The 18,652-nt window shown below is 40.4% G+C and overlaps 2 protein-coding genes and 1 long non-coding RNA gene across 4 annotated transcripts in view; 2 read left to right on the forward strand and 1 right to left on the reverse strand.

Moving 5' to 3' along the window:
• The window catches only part of MRPS35 (mitochondrial ribosomal protein S35), a 47,391-nt gene extending 46,505 nt beyond the window's left edge, over window positions 1-886 (forward strand). For both annotated transcript variants that reach the window (XM_042946148.1, XM_042946149.1), the window contains one exon: window positions 403-886. In XM_042946148.1, coding sequence (XP_042802082.1) covers window positions 403-672 — 270 coding nt within the window. In that variant the 3' untranslated portion in view covers window positions 673-886. The remainder of the gene's footprint in view (window positions 1-402) is intronic.
• A 1,936-nt stretch (window positions 887-2,822) lies between these two features.
• Window positions 2,823-18,167, forward strand: LOC122224384. Its single transcript, XR_006204731.1, has 4 exons — window positions 2,823-2,929; window positions 3,073-3,181; window positions 3,945-4,090; window positions 17,787-18,167. It is a non-coding gene; the product is annotated as an uncharacterized LOC122224384 (long non-coding RNA).
• Window positions 5,507-12,384, reverse strand: MANSC4 (MANSC domain containing 4). Its single transcript, XM_042946156.1, has 3 exons — window positions 11,996-12,384; window positions 9,346-9,480; window positions 5,507-6,460 (listed from the first exon to the last, which is right to left on the reverse strand). Exons 1-3 carry the CDS (start codon window positions 12,222-12,224, stop codon window positions 5,820-5,822), a joined length of 1,005 nt encoding a protein of 334 aa, XP_042802090.1. The 5' UTR covers window positions 12,225-12,384; the 3' UTR covers window positions 5,507-5,819.
• Window positions 18,168-18,652: the final 485 nt, after the last annotated feature.

Genomic DNA, 18,652 nt, shown 5'->3' on the forward strand with positions numbered 1-18,652 from the left:
AGATAAATACAGTCTCTTCTCAACTCTTAACTATTTTTAACCTCAGAAATGTGAAATGTTGAAGTGTTAGAGTTTAGAGATTAGAAAGTTGCAAAAAATGAGTTTTCTGTATCTTTTGGGTAACAGTCGTGCTTTGTAAGTGAAATTTGCAAGGCAGGTGAAGTGTGCACTGTGTGGGTAGAATTCGTGAGTGGTAAGGAGTATTCACATAACAGAGTGAGCAGTCCTGAAGCTGCTGGTGCAGGTGGACAGCCACGCTACGTAAGGGAGGCAAATCAGGGTTTACATACAGAGCGTTGACAGGGAGTCTCCGTATTTTACAGATTCTCTTTCCCTAAAAACGAAACAAAACGTAGTTTTTGGACAGTATTTCTGTTTTCAGAACTCATTTTTTCCTTTCAGAAAACCGAAGAATGGGAGAAAGAGAAGACTGAGGCAGATATGGAAGAGTATATATGGAAAAATAGCCCCTCTGAAAAAAATATCCTGGAAACACTTCTCCAAATTAAAACTGCTGAGAAAGATCTGGAAGTAAATAAAGAAGAGCTCCTTGGTACAAAAGAAGTCGAAGATTACAAAAAGTGTGTTGTTAGTCTTAAGAATGAGGGGGACAATGAAGAGACCCTTTCTCAGTACAAAGAATCCGTGAAGAAGCTATTAAAACTGATGTGATTTATGTAGAAAAAACTGCTTGATTTGCTAATTTTATGGTCTATCTGTAATCATTATCTAACTTCACATAAATTTGAAAATGTTAAAAAGAACCATTGTTTTACATCAGATTTAAAAATATTCCTTTCATACTAATCCGTAATGGCAATGATTATTCAAAAGTTCTTATTTGTACAGTGCGGCAGAAGGACTAATTAAAATGTCTCGGTGATTCCTTCTGGTTTCTGAAGTGTCTTCATTTTATTTCTACCATAACAACTTTAATATTCCTATATATACATATATTGTTATTTTGTCACCTGCTGTATTTCTTTCCCTACAAATTAGCACCTATTGGTTGCTTTTGAATACGGATCTTCCTCAACTTACAGTGGGGTTATGTCCCAATAAGTTCATTTTAAGACGAAAATATTAGAGGTTAAAAATGCATTGTTTTTAATTTTTAAAAAAACATTTCTTTATTTTGAGAGAGACAGAGCATGAGCAGGGAGGGGCAGAGAGAGAGGGAGAGAGACTGTTAAGCAGGCTCCACGTTGTCAGCGCAGAGCCAAACACGGGGCTCAGCCTCACAAACTGCGAGATCAAGACCTGAGCTGAAACCAAAGGTCGGACCCTTCCTTAACCAACCGAGCCACCCAAGCACCCCAGGTTGAAAATGCATGTAAATATACCCAGTCTACCAAACATCGTAGCTCAGAGCACTTAACATTAGCCTGCAGTTGGGCAAAGTCATCTAACACAAAGCCTATTTTATACTGAAGTACGGACTGTCTAGTGTAATTTATTGAATACTGTATGTTGAAAGTGAAAAGCAGACTAGTTGTACGGGTACAGAATGGTTGTCAGTGTACCAGTTGTTTCCCTCGTGGTCATGTGGCTAAAGAGGCACTGTGGCCGCCACTGCCCAGCGTCACAAAACTGAAAATTCAAGATTTGAGGAATGGTTTCTACAGGATGCATTGTTGCTTTCACACCATGGTATGTAAAGTAGAGAAATCATAAGGTGAGTCATAAGTCAGGGTCAGCGGTAATGATTTGGGTTATTTGGGAAGCTGGGCCTAGAACGCAGTCCCTTGAATATAGTGCAGTGCTTTTTTTTTTTTTTTTTTTTTTTCACACGTAACTGCTGTCTACACAATGCGTTTTTCACAGATGCCAATTCTGATTAGAAACGTCCTTCAAAATGTTTTCTAGCCTAAAAATTTTGCTCCATTCCTCTCTTTTGGGCTCACTTTATGTTAATTCGTCTCTGCTTAGCATCCAATTTTCTATTTTCTGGGGCTCATTTCTCCACACCCTAGCTTGCAGAAAAGTAGAAATGGAGATTAACTGGTATCCATCTCTCTGTAGATTCCCCAATAAGAACTTCTACAGCTCAGAAAAGAGATGAGGTGTAAGGACCTTGAAATTAATTGGAGTAAATGACAAAATAAGAACTGCTCTAAGAAACATTCCTTTCAATTTGGCTGTCAATTCAGTATTTTTAAGAATATCTATTATTTCTTACCACTTCCAAAGTTGTCAGTAAGTGATCAAGTTAAAGTAAAGGAATTACTCGGTTTGATATTTGTCTAAGACTTATTTTGCCTAACAGAATAAAGCCAAAAAGAATTTCAAAACAATTACCCAAAAGATTTCTGTGAAATGAAGGTATGATTTCTTATGAAGGCCAAGAATCTGTAGGTTATTAAGGACAACAATGTGACATTGAGGGCAAAAAAGAGAGAGATGTTCTAATCCACTGTATGGAAATAGTAAATGAAAAGCAAGGTAGATAACACAACTTTTAGATCATGTTTAAAGCATACATTAAATGTATTGAAATGTTCTCTTTCTTAGAGATTCATAGAGCTTAGGAAAATTCAGATGCAGAAACAGGATTGAAGAAGGAAACATTTTGAAAACAGGTGGAGGAGAAATGATCATTTGGGAACATGTAACAAGGTGGTAGATGAGGGTCATCTGTGCTGTAGTAATAATATGGTGCAGATGAAAGGAGAGGAAGTAATGACGTGTAATAAAGAATTTGACCTGGCCCTAAGAGGTCTGGCCTTTGCCTACAGCTTCTGAAAGGTAATCTAGGTCACACCTCATAGGAGTATCTCTGTTTTGGGTGAGAGCTAGTCACAATGGATTTCAGGGTGGGGCTGACCACACCTGACAGTCTTAGCCATGCCAGAGAAACCACACGATTTAGAGCGAGGGGCATTGAGTCACCTGGGATCAGGCCACTTGGCAGCTGAGATCAACCACCCAGGTAATCAGTCATGCCCACGGTAATAGTGCCTCTATAAAATATTTGAACACTGAACCTTACGCAGGTTTCCCTGGCTGGCAATACTCTCTCTAGGCATAGTGTCACACACTGGTACAGGGAAAGTAATGCCATCTTGCCTCTAGGGGGAGAGGACACAGAGAAGCTGTGACTTTGGAACCCTCCAGGACTTCATCCTATGTGTTGCTTCCCTTGGCTGATTTTAATCCATATCCTTTCCCTGTAACCATAACCGTGAGTATAACAACTCTCCTTGAGTTCTGTGAATTATTCTATTGAATTATCAAACCTGAGTGTGGTTTTAAGACAGACCTCCCCCCTCCAAACTTATCTTGTAGAGAAGTTGGTATCTTGTAGAGCACTGTACCTTCTAAGCCTTTGCAGCTTGGCTATCTAAAGGCAACTGACCTGAACACAAGCTGTAATGTAGCCTTGACGCCTAATGGCGAAATCTTGGAGCTGTAACATTAACACAAAGCTGCCTCAAAAGGAAACTAGTTGTTGTCATTGTAATATTAGCAATAATTAAACAGCACTGTTTGTCATTAATCAGATCTTTGTTCCTTTAATTGATCCAATATATACAATGAACATGAACATATTTATCCTTATAATGAAGAGTCTAGGGGATATTTGCTACATTGATAGTCACGGCTGACTTCAAACTTAAAAGTTACATAACTTAGAAGTTGCTTAAACACATAGGCAACTAAGAAATAGGACAAATCTGTTTTCTTAATTGTAGCATGTGTTAGTTCTTTCTTTGCATACATTCCTCCTAACATTGGTTAAGTATTTCATGATCCTAGACAATTACAGACTTTTTTAAAAGAGGTCTGGCTCGTTACAATGTTGGAAAGATTTCAGTATCATGGTTACTTTGCAATTGAGTGTAACAATCTTGGCCTTGGTGCTTAACTGGACCTTGAGAATCTTTGTTTCTTAAGAAAGGTTTAAATTCTATTCACATGTTCTCTTTGGTCCTTTTGGCTTCCAGGAAGGACATGGTTTCTAGGCCTGCCAGTTTTTGCTTCCTGGCTGACTCTGGTGCTGGTAACATCTGTGGTCTAAATTTACTCAGTTTATCTCATGGTCAAAGGTAGTGGCTGAAGAAGAGGAGTGTGAGTTTGTTTTCTTACAAAGGTAAATATGTTTTCTCAAATGATGGTCATTTCTATAAAACTATCAATTTTGGAGAATGAGCCAATTCTGAGAAATCTCTAGGAAGAAAAAACTTTTTCTAGCAGCCCTAGTTTTTCAGGAAACCTTTAAACAACTTGTATATATTTTTTAAAAAACTAACCTTTTACAAGATTGTATGTACAAATAAGATTTAAAGACTGCATCTTGAATTATTTATTTAAATATAATTTAAGGATAATTTAAATCTTTATATCCTCCCTACATAGTATGGGACTTTTTCCTAATGAATTAGGAATGAAATTGATGAAAGTTATGATATTTAATTTCATGACTAGCAAGTAAGGATAAATTGGTGAATTTTTTTCCAGACTTTTTTCAGAGTTTTTTTTTTTTTCTTTTCAGACTTTTATTTGTGGCTAATATGCCACTGGTAGAGATTTTGTATATTTCTTTTTTTACATTGAAAAAGAAATAGACATCCCCCCTCCCCCCCCCCCCCCCCCCCCCCCACACACACACACCACACCACACACAGTATCAACAAGAAAAAGAAACAGAACCACCTCTTAAGCCACTGGACAATTTGTTTTAACAGAAGAGAGAACTACTATTTTATTAATCCTATAATAGGATTTCCTCTTATCTATTCTTCATGCTTATTGGCTATCTTAATATCTGTCCTCACATTTAAGAAGAATTTCAGGAATGAGATTAAGGACCTAAAGTTTAAAATCAGTGGAGACTTGGATTAAAGGTGTCTGCACTTAGGAGTCTAAATGTAAGATTTAGGGAGGTAAATCAGGTGTAAAATTTGGACAGAGCTGAAATATCTACAGCTAATATTTGTACCCGGGGAAACAATGTATAAGAAACAAGTGAGGGATGTAAACTAAAACTCCCGTGCTTTATTCAACAGAGATCAACACAAAACTCAAAGATTCCAGTACCAAGGTTATTTAAAGGCATGTCAGCTTCAGAAAATGAAGATGAATTAGGATTAAAAAGAATTAATCAATTGAACAGTAAATCCTTCCTATATAAAAATAGGAAGCATTTGCACATGGGCTAGTAACTAATAATAATGCTCTTCTTTTCAAACCACTATAAGATTTTATTAACATAGATGACACTAATTTGACCCTGACAGTAGACATATATGGTATTCTCCTCTCTGTATCTTTTTTCCATGCACTTTGGGGAAATGGAGGCTTTTAGTCTGAGAGTGATTTCAAGCATGAACTTTTGAATCAGATTGTCTTTTAGGTCCTGGCTTCACTACTTACTAGGTGTGTGACTTTAGGCAGGATAGTTAGCCTCTCTTCTCATTTTCCTCATCTGTAAAATGTGACGATAATACTATAATGGTTAATAAAAGCATACCTAACTCACAAAGTTATAAGAAATCAATGAGTGAATACATGCATAGCACTTAGAACCATATCTCTCATGCAGTGCTGAATAACTGCAGGGGTCAGAATTTTGGAACTTTGGCAAAAGGTACACTTCAAAAAATGGAAATAATTTAAAAAGCAGTTAAGTTTATCAAGCATTGGCCTTTTTTTAGAGATTGGTAGGAGTGGGCATCCTGTGCAATTGTTTTTTGTTTTTTTTTAACCAAACTGCCCTTGTCTTACAGAAAATAAAAATGATACTCTTGAAAGCTTACAATCTCCCTGTAACTTTTACTATTAAGAGTTCTCCTTCAGAGTGTTATTATTATTATTATTTTTTAATTTGCCTGGATCCTGACATTTCTCTGTCCTGGTTTAGACTGGCTCTGCTTTCTACAGCATCCAGATGCCAGGATGATTATACAACAGCAAAGAAAGATGACAGAGGTACAGAGGGCCACTGGAGCCAGCCACATATTTGGAGTCACAGATGCCCCATCAGGTGTCACGTCTTCATTCTCAGATGTGTGGTTTCTGCTGTTGTACCCCTTGGTTTTGTTCAGTAATTGTTTGCTACTGTTGAGTCTGGATGGAATAGGCCTATGAAAAAGTTTTGTGTCTACTGGCATAAAGAAAGGAGAAACGGTCTTGTTATCTGGATTGTTGATGAAATCAGTACTGTGTGACACCATATTTACCTCTGTGGTAATGGAGTCATTCAGGGAAATGAAGCTTGCCCAAGAATCTGTGGTTAATTCCCTGGAAGACCTGGTCTTGTTTGTGTTTACAACCAAATCTCGATGTGTGCTTGATGATGGTGTCTCTACTGACGGTAGCTTTGGGTTTATCATGGTGCTTTGTTGTTTACCTAAATTTGCAGCTTTTAGAATCCTTAGTCTGTCCCCTGTGTTAGATGAAGAACGGGTATTTAGATATGCGGGAGGTGACTGTTCAAAAACCAGCAAATCTGGATCTATACCTGAAAGACAAATAAGAAGTCTTATTATAAGTAAGAAGACTTAGAGAAGTCTTGGATTTGCCACTGAGTTGGTGAACTGAGCTTAACTTCAAGTTCTACTCTTGCATATTTTGGAAGGCCTCGGAAACATACTGGCCACATCTGAATTTATCTTAACTTTCTAGGACACTTTCTGTTATGAACAAGTTTGGTTAGCTCATGGAGGATTCTTCGCGTCTGCCTGGGCATTTGGGTAACAACAGACAGTGTTAGTACAAGAATGGCAAAAAACAGTAGCCATTGGAGATATATAGCATTTTAAAATAAAATTTTAAGGGGCACCTGGGTGGCTCAGTCTGTTAAGCATCTGACTTTGGCTCAGTGCTCGTGAGTTCGAGCCCCGCATTGGGCTCTGTGCTGACAGCTCAGAGCCTGGAGCCTGCTTCGGATTCTGTCTCCATCTCTCTGGCCCTCCCCTGCTCTCGCTCGCTCTCTCTCTCTCAAATCTCTCTCTCTCAAATATAAAATAAACCATAAAAAAATTCCAAATAAAGTTTTAAAAAATAGGGCCTAAGAAGTGTAACTGTGTCAGAATTCATGAGCAAAGCCCTCAGTCTCATCCCTTCTCAGTTCCTGAGGGTCCTGACTTTGTCTTCAGTATTTTCTCCTTGTAAAGGAGCTCTTTTCCCTCTGACTTCAAATATGCACAAACGTTGCTCCATGTGTAAAGCGGGGTGGGGCGGGGGGTGGGGGGGTGGGGAGCCCCTCTCAACAGCCTTCCAGTTGTCCCTGCTGTCAGTCAGTTTCTGTCTCTCTCCCTCTGGACATACTAACATCCATTTCCTTTCTTTGGTTTTTGCCTTCTGTCGTCTTGTTCCTTCCTCACTATTCTGTCAGAATTATGCTTCTGAGGTAATCAGTACTTTCTATATTTCCTGATCAGTCTCATTGCTTTGGCAGGCTCTTATCCTCGATGCTGCTGGCCATCTGTTCCTTAAAATTCTCCTCCCGTGACTCCCTGGAGCACAGACTCTCTTGGTACTTTACCTCAGGCTGCCCGCCTCTCATTTTTTCTTTCTTTTGCTGGTTCTTTTCTTGGTCCTAACTTGTTGTGTACTTTCCACAATCTTCAGTCCTTTGTCTTCTCTTGAATTTTCTCTTCATCTCACCACACACACACACACGTCTTCATCGACTGTCACCACTACATCGGTGGCACTGAAATCCACATCACCAGTTACTTCCTCTTTCTTGGTCTCTGGTCTCATTTCTCCTGTGCTCTGCTGAAGGGTTCCACCTAGACATCTCATGTCATCACTGAACATTCCCAGAGCCAAAGTCGTTTCGTCTGGTTCTCTGTCTCATTCAGTGGCATCATGAATCTTCATCACCCATGCTGGAATCTGTTTGTACTGCAGAGCAATTTTTGACTCCTCTCTTCTTTTCCTTCATCCAAAAAGTAACTACACCCTATCCAGTTCCCTCCCAATGTTCTAGTAATCATCCCTCCTCTTTGTCGCAGTTATGATCGCCTTCTCCAGATCTCATGCCTCCCTGACTAGATTTTCTAACTTGCATCCTACATGTAATTTTCTGAGACTAAAGACAGCCAGACTCGTCACTTTCATGATGGCACTTGCTCACTAAATACCTTTGCTGGTTCACTATTGCTGTCAAAGTCAAACCAAAACTCTACTCTGTCCAAAGCCCTTTTTTTATTACCTGGCCTACCCTATCTTACCCATATTTTTATTGCAACTCCAAATGTGCCCCTTTTGTAGCTAGACCTGTTTTCTCCATGGTGGGATGCTGAACTCCTTATCTTGCCTCTGCCTGGCCTCTTCCATGAAGTTGCCCCTGAATTTAGCTTGCTTTTTTTTTTTTTTAATTTTTTTAACATTTATTTATTTTTGAGACAGAGAGAGACAGAGCATGAACAGGGGAGGGGCAGAGAGAGAGGGAGACACAGAATCTGAAACAGGCTCCAGGCTCTGAGCTGTCAGCACAGAACCCGACGTGGGGCTCGAACTCACAGACTGTGAGATCATGACCTGAGCCGAAGTCGGACGCCCAACCGACCAAGCCACCCAGGCGCCCCTGAATTTAGCTTCCTTTAGTCTCCTTTTGGGTGCTTGTACTTGAGGAAGTATCACACGTTTTTTAATGCAATTCCACTTTTTACACTAATTGTGAGACTTGTCACATCAGCTAGATTGTAAGGAACTCGAGGGCAGAGATATGGCTGCAATCTTTTGCAATGTTGCACACAGCCTGAAGCATTAGGTTTTCACTAAGTACAAATTGATGACAAAACTGATCTTCTTGGTATTTTGATGACAAAAATCGATCCTTTCATCTTCACCAATTTGTGCCCTGAGATTATATACATGAGCAAGGGACACTTAAATGGGTATTTTTCTAAAATAAAATATACTGGTTATCTTGGGACCATTGGTATGCTAACATATGTTAGTAAGTACATTTCCCTGTCCTTGACATCCGTTTCTGTAGAATCCTTGTATGTGGTGTCAGTGGACCTCAAAATTGCCATTAAGCAATTTTCTTTATTTCCTAGTATCATCCTTAGCCACTGCAGTTGAAATGCCCATTTTGTCCCTTGCTAGGGGCCCCTGGAATAAATGTAATGCTTAAGCTCTTCTTCAATCATGTATGATTTGTGATCATCTGGAATGAGCTCATCATTGCTGAACATGCCAAACTAAAGGGAATATCCTTCTAGTTTTCTTCCCTGGATGCCCAAAGCCTTTTCAGATAGAAATCCCTGGGATATAACAATTCAGGGATTCACACATTGTTATTAACAGTAGCTTTTAGGTTATATGTCTCTACTATAATATTGTCAATATTCTTCAAAACACACACAAAAAAAATACATAAATCATTACCTTCTGTTATGTTGTATAAAATGGCACTGGTTCCAGGCTCTAATACACAGCTCTCCAATGTTGGGCAGTGAATATGGAGGCAGTTGACATTGTCGTGAATAGGATCATGGTAGAAGACAGCCACGTTACAGGAAACTGAAAGGAAAACAGGCCAAGTGCGTCTGCAGATGGTCTTGGTTTCTACCAGCTTGATGAGCTCTGAGTAACTTACATTTCTTTCAAGAACATTGGATTAACAGCAAGCAATACATTGCAAGGCTACGTTCAGATATTTCATAGAACACTGTGAACTATAGTAACTGTTTGTATGAATACAGAAAATGCCTTTTTAAAAAAACTATACACTAATTTTCTCTCATCTTTCACACATTCCATTCCACATAGGGTCACCCAGAATCATTTCCCAATCCCAGTATTTTATGTTCATGAAAAGATCAGTTGGCTACAGAAACCTCTGGGGATTTATACATATCAGATTTCTAGATGTGTTGCCGTCTCAGAATGCTAAGGTACTGGAGTTCACCAGAGAAAGAAATAAGAAAATAAAGTGACAAATGTTGTAACAAAAGAGGGAGTAGTGGGAAGGCAAAAACAGCATTACTGGGAGAGGCCCGATGGTGGAAAGACAGCAGGTCAGGTGAACACGACCCTGACCTTGATTAAAGGGGAGCACTAATCCCATGTTGCAAATCACATCCAATGAAAAGCCTATTCAGTGTCATTTAAAGAGGATGAGAGTCGACCATCAGGGATGTTAGGATTTGGAATTCTACTGAGTAGGGGTACATCACTGACTCATGCTGTCTTCCCTTTACTAAGTAAGTTTGCTCCTTACAACGTATCATACTATTTCTGGAAAACCTTAAGTTGGATTTGTGGAGTGCCAGTCTTCAGTCTGTTCTCCTGAGAGGGCAACACAGATTTCCCTCCTGCTGCAGTGAGTAGGAACCATGTGCTGGGAAACATCCATTGGCCAACGGTATCAACTTTTTTAATAAAAGAAGATTACAGAGGAGTAGCATGCAATTATCAGACCTCAGACTATGCCTAAGGCTGTGGTGGAATTGCTGCTTCTGTGTAAGGTTAACTGTGGGCAGTTGTATCTCCCCCATTGCTTCCAGGACATCTCACGTTTCTGCACTCTTTCGTTTTTCAGAAGGAAAAAGAATAGGACAGAATTCAATTAATAATACCTTGCTAATCCATTACAGATGACAAATACATCCCCCAAAGACTGTGCTGTCAAGTTCAAGGGGAAGGACTAAAATACATTTAAATTTAGACATCTAAATTTCTGATGAGCAAGTAGCTGATGCCGTAGAGAATAATTCTGAAAGATGTTTTCTATTCCTCTTCGTGTACACCTCAGAGTTTCATCTCCGAGCAGGTTAGCTATTGCCCGACTGTGGCTTTTTAAAGTTCTGGCTCCCGGCGAAAAAGAGAGACGTGTGTTCGTGCCCTTTCTTCTGGAGGAAGAAAACCACAACTTGGAAGCTACAGAGGCTCTAAAATCATGGAATTCTACTGGATGCTTATGGTATCCCTGGAAGTCCAGAAGACAAAGTTTCCCTGTGGTGGACAGTCAGGTAAACTGATGCCATGGGGAAATGCTGAAACGTATCCCCCCTTGCGTACCTTCCCTCAAGCCTTTTGGGATCAGAAGCATCTCTAAGGTGAAAATCTGAAATGGCAACCTTCTCAGAAATATTTCCCTTTAATAAATTAATTGTTCTCTTCTGTGCCTGATTATCTTTTGAGGGCTTAGCCTGGGACAGCTTCTCACACTGTGGTCGGTTTATACCCTTCTAGTAGATTCAGTCTGCATCCCAAAAATCTTACATGCATACTTGGATAGGAAGCATTGGCAATTAATAAGTCGGTGTCAAACCATGGAAAGAAACTGTGGAATAACCAAGAGAATTATTTTCAAGTGTTGTGTTGCTTTTGCTGTTTCTTTCCAAGTAACTTTAAAATCTTGGGAAAATGAAAAACAAATGGAAGAAGTCTTTAGACAATTATAACTTGAAATTCTGTAATAATGAAATGTTTTCCTAATTGTAAACCTTGATCGTATTACATGGATGATGTTTAACCCTGATTCTGGATTTCAGACCAAGAAAAAAAAAATCAGATTATTTTGAAAATGCGTTTTTCTTTCTTTTTGCTATTTGACATATATCTGCCTATGTCTTTCAAAACATTGATCACAATCTAAATTCCTATTCAGTGCAGCCCACATTTAGTCAACACAGCAAGCACATTTCGAAATCTTGAAATACCTACATCACTGAAAGAACTTTGAAAGGGAAATTATAAATATTTTTGAAATCAAATATGCCATATTTGGGGCTAAGAAATATTGTTAGTTAACCCTCAAGAAATATTTTCATTTAGCCCTTTCGTGAGGAAAAGAAGATTCTCTGTTGCCTATAGTTTCCATGGCATTCTGGGTCATTACCAGATTTGTAAACTGAGCCAGCACTGACCCAGACAGTCTGAGTCTCTCCTGCACTCTTCCATCCCCTGTCTCTCCCTCATCTCCCCTAGTCCTGTTCATCTTTTCTCTGGAACCTCTACCTAGGGGCCCTTACTTAGTCTTCATTTTATAATTTTCTCCTGATTTTTGCACAGGCGTATCATTAATACTTACCATCCTTCCTAAGGCAGCAGCTCCTGCTGCATTTCTGGCCAGTGCCTTCAGAGTAATACTTCAGGAACTGAGCTCCCAGCTTCTGAGACTCCTCCAGGTCAATCAGAAGACCCGGAAAGCGACGGATCCAGCAGTCTCTGTAAAAAATGGTGGGTGAGCAGAGAGAGTGAGAGGCCCGCACCACGCTCAGGAGCAATGTCACGCTGGTTACCACCACTGCTGCATGCATTTTGCTGGTATAAAGACTGGGCAAGAAGCCTGAGTCCCACACAGATGCTGAAGCTGACCATCAGGCTTCTGGACAGTTTCTGGAACTCGGGGGCTGTTGCTGAGGGACTCTCTTGGAGGGTCACCTTCTAGAAAAATGAAGCCATTCTTTGGCTGCATATTGATTTTTCTTTCGTTTCTCCCCGGCTGAGCCCTAGGTGAACATTCGACTTTCTGACGTTAATTTTGAACATTTTCCAGGCCATTTCGATACTCTGTCCTTTAGCCTCTTGAAGACGTGGATTCTCTCCTCTGCTTTTCTTCGTTTTGTGAAAGTGAATAGTCACAGACACCTCTCACTAAGTAAATATAAAGACAAATGGAAATCCTAGCCAAGAGTCTTTCTCAGGAAAACAATAATTTAGTCACTTGACGTCAGATAAAGAAGGATCCATTTCACCAGAAACAAGACATGTTTTTGTAAGGGCACTTCTGTATAGCTTTAAAGGAACCTGTGACTGCAGATTTTTTTTCAGTCATTTTTTTTCCCTTTGAATTTACATTCTAGTATTCAGGTTCACTAGAAAACCAGTTTGTGCACTGGTTTGTGCACAAAACAAAACGTGAAAGTAAATGAAACTGAAAAAGAAAAAAAACCCAATTTTAATTTCACAGTGATTTTGAAAACACTGAATGTGGATCCTGGTCATTTCTTGGAGCTAGGCTTCCTCCCGACCCCCCACCCCCACCAAAAAAGTCCAGCCACAAGCTTTCTTTTAGAAAGCATAAATGAAAAGCATTACAGTGGAAATTGTGAAGAAGTTCAAAATGGAGACGGTTTAATCTGTTTTCTGATATTCGTGTTTGCATGTTATAAAGGAGACTTTTTTGTGAGGCATATACATGAAGGCATAGTACCTTTGAAGCAGAAGTAGTTACCAAGAAATGTGTATTCGGGAAATGATGAAATGGTTTTAAATTTCTTTCTTTCTTTCTTTCTTTCTTTCTTTCTTTCTTTCTTTCTTTCTATGTTTATTTTTGAGAGAGAGAGAGACAGAGCATGAGCAGGGGAGGAGCAGAGACAGAGGGAGACACAGAATCTGAAGCAGGCTCCAGGCTCTGAGCTGTCAGCACAGAGACCAACGCGGGTCTAAATATTAATAAAATTACTTCAATTGCAAGACCAAAACATTCAAAAAGATACTAAAGGCAGCAAAAATGGCCTCTTACTTTTGTGAAGATTGTGGGTTCCATATCCTGTGATGATGTCCAAAATGACAAATTAGTTCAAAGCATAAAACTCCTTGCTTTTGTGTATCCATTTTTATGCAAAGTATAAGTGAAAATCAGCTTTTGGCATAATGTACTGTTCTGCTCTTTTCAAAAAGAAGAAGAAGAAGAAGAAGAAGAAGAAGAAGAAGAAGAAGAAGAAGAAGAAGAAGAAGAAGAAGAAGAAGAAGAAGAAACTTTTTCTATCCAGTGGTCTAGGTTTCTTTCATACCTTTTGCACAATGACTCATTCACTTACTTGACAGAAAAAATGTTAATATTCTTTGAATTCCATCTCTCCACCTGTTTCATAATTATAGCTGCTCACATATCCTTTGATTTTTAGAAACATAAAATTTAAGAATCAATAATAAGATGAAAATATTCATAAGTCTGAATAACTTTAAAAACAAAACGTGTCACTTTCTCTCAAGCCAACATTATATATCATGGATTAACTCCTAATCTTTCATAAGCCACATAAACTACACTGAAAATGATAAATACTTTATTCTATTGAACTTCTCATAGAAAGCAAGTTTCAATTGCTTACATGCAGATGATCAGACTGTTCCATCTGTTCCGAGGGGAGAGGGAAGAGAGATTTTTTAATGGCAAAGCAAAGGACAGCAAAGGAGCAAAAGATCACTCCCTATTTCCCCACAAGATTCCATAGCTGTTGTAATTAGTTGATGCCCTGGGGATATAAACCAGAAAGTCAGCTTTCTAACCTTCTAACCTCCATGGATTTCAGTCACATTAAATGCTTCTTTCGTGTGATATATAATTCCTTAAAGTTCTCATGTATCCTGCAGGGATAATAGAACAATCCACAATTGTTTAATCCTTTTGCTGTCCAATGATGTTCAAGTGAAGATCAAAGTTGTATTTGAAAGAATCTATAAGTTCCAATATAGAAGCATGCTTTAGAATTTTTAAAATAATTTTTTTGGTGATTGCATAAACATTCAGTCTGGAAGCCCAGAACTTCTTGGAGCCAAGTATTTTGAAATGGAGAGCTAGAAACTGGCCTGCAGGGGCAGAGGGAGAAATCCATAATGGCCCAGAAATGTCTAGTCTCAAAACTTGTCCACGTGAGATGAAATTGCAGAAACCAGAAAGCAACTGCAACTCTGAATAAAATATTGCTATATAGCCTTTGTACAAATTTTATGAAATACTCAGAACCATCACACTACTGCAATGCAGTGATATGCTGTACTTATTTCCAACTCGGTACTCTTGAGGGGCTCAAAAATTGGATTCTTCAGTTAAAAACTAATCTCTTCCAAGAGCCTGATTCAGGTGCTCTAGAACCAGAAGTCTCATAAGTGTCCCAGGTGATTTCCTAAGATGTCTGGAGAACACTGATGTAAAATGGAAGTTTTGCCTACACAAAGATGCTCAATCTGAATTAAATAGAGACATTTTTGAAGACCTGTGCTGCTTTAAACTCATTTACATTGTCCCATATGCTTCAATGAAAGGAAAATATTTCAGTTTTGTTTGTTAAAAAACACAATTTTTCTTAAAATATTTTACTTTTCATTAAATTGATATACATTTCACTTTAAAAATCCAAACCATGCACAAAAGTACAAAAAGAAATAAGCACTATTCAAGGTCTTACAATCTTAACATTTTGGTTAACATTCTTCTAGACACATCTATAAAAAATAGACACATGAGGGGCGCCTGGGTGGCTCAGTCGTTTGAGCGGCTGCTGACTTCAGCTCAGGTCATGATCTCGCTGGGTTTGTGAGTTCAAGCCCCACGTCGGGCTCTGTGCTAACAGCTCAGCGCCTGAAGCCTCCTTCGGATTCTGTGTCTCCTCCTCTCTCTGCCCCTCCCATGCTCATGCTCTGTCTCTCTCTGTCTCTCAGTAATAAATAAACGTTAAAAAAAATTTAAAAAAAAAACAGACACATGAATACAATTTTACATAAATGGATTCAAACTGTTCCAGAAACTGTTTTTAAAAAAATCCAGTGTAGGGGTGCCTGATTGGCTCAGTCAGTTAAGTGTCTGACTCTTGGTTTCCGTTCAGGTTATGATCTCACAGTTGTAAGACTAAGACTCGTGCTGGGCTCTGAGCTGTATGTGAAGCCTGCTTAGGATTCTCTCTCTCCGTCTGCCCCTTCCCCCCTTAAAAAAAAAAAATCCACTGTAAAATTATGTATTTCAGGGTTTCTAAAGAAAGCTCTACATGTACATCCAAAGGTGTAAAGGCTCTATGGTATATTTCATTCTACCTATGTACCGAAATTTACTCTGCACTTGAGCTTTCTCAGCTGTATAATAGAATAAAAAATAGTATTGTAATCTGTGAAAAGTACTGACAACAGTGTCTGTCATATAATAAGCATTCAGTAAATGTTAGCTACTATTACTATTACACATTATGTTTTCCAATTTTTATTATTAAAAGCAACACTCTGATAAACATCTTCCACTTAGATCTTTTTTTCATTCTAGGTCATAAAGGAACAGCTGTGTTTGACCATCCTTGATTTGACCAGATCATGTTATAAAGTGTTTGAAATGAGTCATTGTAGCATAAAGGCCAGTCTTTATTATTCATTGATCAGCCAATAACAGATCTATAAAATTACACCACCAGTTATATATAAGCAATATTTTCATGAGGCTTAGAAAGAATATTTAAAACTTTTGTAAGTGAATTTACATTGCTTTGACTTGGTATTTCTAGCTGAACAGGAAGCTTACTGTGTGAGTTATAAAAATTATTTGATCTTTTAAGACACTTCCAGTTCTAAATGATGTTACTATCATATGAGGGCCAAAAAAGCTTACAGGTCCAGTGCCCAGTATTGTCAGACTCACACCCCAGATTCCCTGTCTAAGCTGATCTTACTCTGATAATATTACTGTGCGTGAATTGCCTTTCTAATGCGCATCATTCTTTGATAGTGATTTTTTTGGTCTGTTTTTAAAAGGCAAGAAAATACCAGTCGGAGGCATATCTATGACGTTTGGAAACAAAAGCATCATTGGTGAAAGATTCTAAAGGGACAGAGAAGAGACTAAGAGCCTGTTCTTCTTGGCTGACCCAATGAATCTGGCATTGTCGTGGATGGAGGCACAAATAAATCCCAAGTCCAAGCCTCTTTGATACAGGGTGTGCCTCCCAGCAAAATTCCCCAGTTTAAGACCTAAAACCAGAGTTGGCACTTTATGTTTCCAAAGAGGTTGCTAAATTCATGGTCACTCATCCACTAAGAGCCTTAGAATGAATGTCCTGACTGCACCGTCATTGAAAACAGAAGTGTGAGAAGTTGGTTGAGAATGGAGTTTTATCAGTAATGATTCAAAGGCCAGGTGAAACAAGGTGAAAAGCTAGAGGTTTTCCCAGTTTAAAGAGAGAGAGAGATGAATGAGGCAAGTCATAGACTCATCTTTGTCTCCTTCACTTTTCCCAGGGAAGCCATAATGTACTAGAACTTTTTTCTGTTTTTAAATTTTTAGTTCCTTATTTATGGTGTATTATAAAGAGAATGATGGAGGACAAACACCTCACTCCCAGGCAGCTAAGTTAGGTAGTAAGCACCAAAAATGTAACCAAAAGGTGTCAAAAGGATTTCATGCCTTACCAATATGACTTTCTTTTCTGGTTTTTAACCCTTCCCCCTTCTTAACATACAATATGAGAGGTGTAGGAGATATCTTATGTCTCATAAAGCAGAAATGTTCTTATGAAGAAGGTGTTATTTAACAACTTGTCATTCAAGAAGACAGATGAAGCTTGCAATAATAAAAACAAAGCCCAAACACATCTTCTTCCCAAGTTGAGGACTATTGTAGTAGAATCTTGGTCTGGGAAAATTTTCAAAAAGGGTTTCTTTGTGGGATAAGAGTGCCACACCCTCTGCTCCCTCCCAATCCTTATCCCTCCATCTGCCCAAAGCTTACCTAACAGTATCCTGTTCACCTCCTTCTAAGATTAATTCATATCTTACGAGTTACTGGAGGTCTTTATTATTTGGGGTGAGCTGTCTATTCATTTCTTTGCAATGTTAAGTGAGAGAAGAGGTCTCTCTTAAGGAGGAAGTGGCCCTTCCTTAAGCAGTCCTCAGACAGTGAGGAGCATGGGTACGGGGACGGTAGGAGGGTGGCAAGAAAAACCACCTCTGAAGGCCAATGCCACCAAAAGCGGCCACCCCTTCTGCCCAAAGGATCGCATTCTGTCATGGCCGACCCAACCAAACTGAAATAGGAAAAGCAAGGTTTGTTAGAAAATATTTTAAGAGGTCACGTGTTCTACCTTTGAGTTGCACTCCTGTCTTTCTTTTGATAGCATAAAGAGGATTAACGGGCCCCAGCAGCAAATACAAGTTCCTCTGCTTGCCAACCCTTTTCATCGGCTGCACTGTGCACCCCAGTGAGCTCTGCCGAACCTGCTGCCATCTGCCTGGACTTTCTTTCTGCAAGATGGCTCCTACACGATGACCATTGCGAAGACTCAGCTCTAGGTGCCACCTACGTGTGCAGGAACGGCCTATGGGCCTCAGCCCGCTGGGACACTATGCCGGATTGGGCTAGATGGGCGATCCCAGATGTGATGTCATTTTGACGCCCGGGACCCCAGACTCCTTTCATCCCGTTCCTTCCACGCCTGTTTCTCCTTCTTGTCTCTCTCTTCCCGCTGGTAAAGCAGCGCGGAAGAGAGAGCGGACCGGCTTCATCTCGCCTCCGGTCCGAGCCTGGCTCGCACCGCTGCGCCCGGCGTGCGGGGGAGGCTGCGGAGACCCGGCCCCAGCCCCGGCGCCCGGGCCCGCAGCCCTCCAGCCCTCCCGGATCCACCCGCAGGTCCGGCGGGCGGCGGGGGTCCTGCGGGGCGGAAGTGAGAAGCGAGGCGTGGGAGGAGGCTGCAGGCTGGGGGCTGGGATCCCCTCGGCGGCTGACGCGGTCCGGCGAACCCGAGCGAGGACTGCGGCCGCCTCCCGACGCCCGGCGCGCGCCAGCCGGGCCTTTTTTGGCGCTGAGGGAGAGCAGACCGGCAGGGCCGCCGCTTCGGGGGAGCGAGGCTGAGCCGCCGCCCCCGGGACCAGGAGGAGGGGCTGCCTCGGGGGGCGCCGCCGCGACCCAGATAGGCCGGGCGAGCGCGGGAGCGGGCGGCGGCCCGTCGCCTCCTTCCTCCTCCGCGGCGCCATCCCTCGGCGC

Source organism: Panthera leo, chromosome B4 (genome assembly GCF_018350215.1).
Source record: "Panthera leo isolate Ple1 chromosome B4, P.leo_Ple1_pat1.1, whole genome shotgun sequence".
NCBI classification, from domain to species: Eukaryota; Metazoa; Chordata; class Mammalia; order Carnivora; family Felidae; genus Panthera; species Panthera leo.

What these genes read in the sequence shown, in the direction of transcription:
- MANSC4 (XM_042946156.1), bottom strand. Translation starts at nt 12,224, where the DNA reads ATGCATGCAGCAGTGGTGGTAACCAGCGTGACATTGCTCCTGAGCGTG. An exon ending in CTGCTGCCTTAGGAAGGATG is followed by an intron (nt 9,481 to 11,995) that starts GTAAGTATTAAT and finishes TTTTCCTTTCAG; the next exon opens with TTTCCTGTAACGTGGCTGTC. An exon ending in TTTATACAACATAACAGAAG is followed by an intron (nt 6,461 to 9,345) that starts GTAATGATTTAT and finishes TTTGTCTTTCAG; the next exon opens with GTATAGATCCAGATTTGCTG.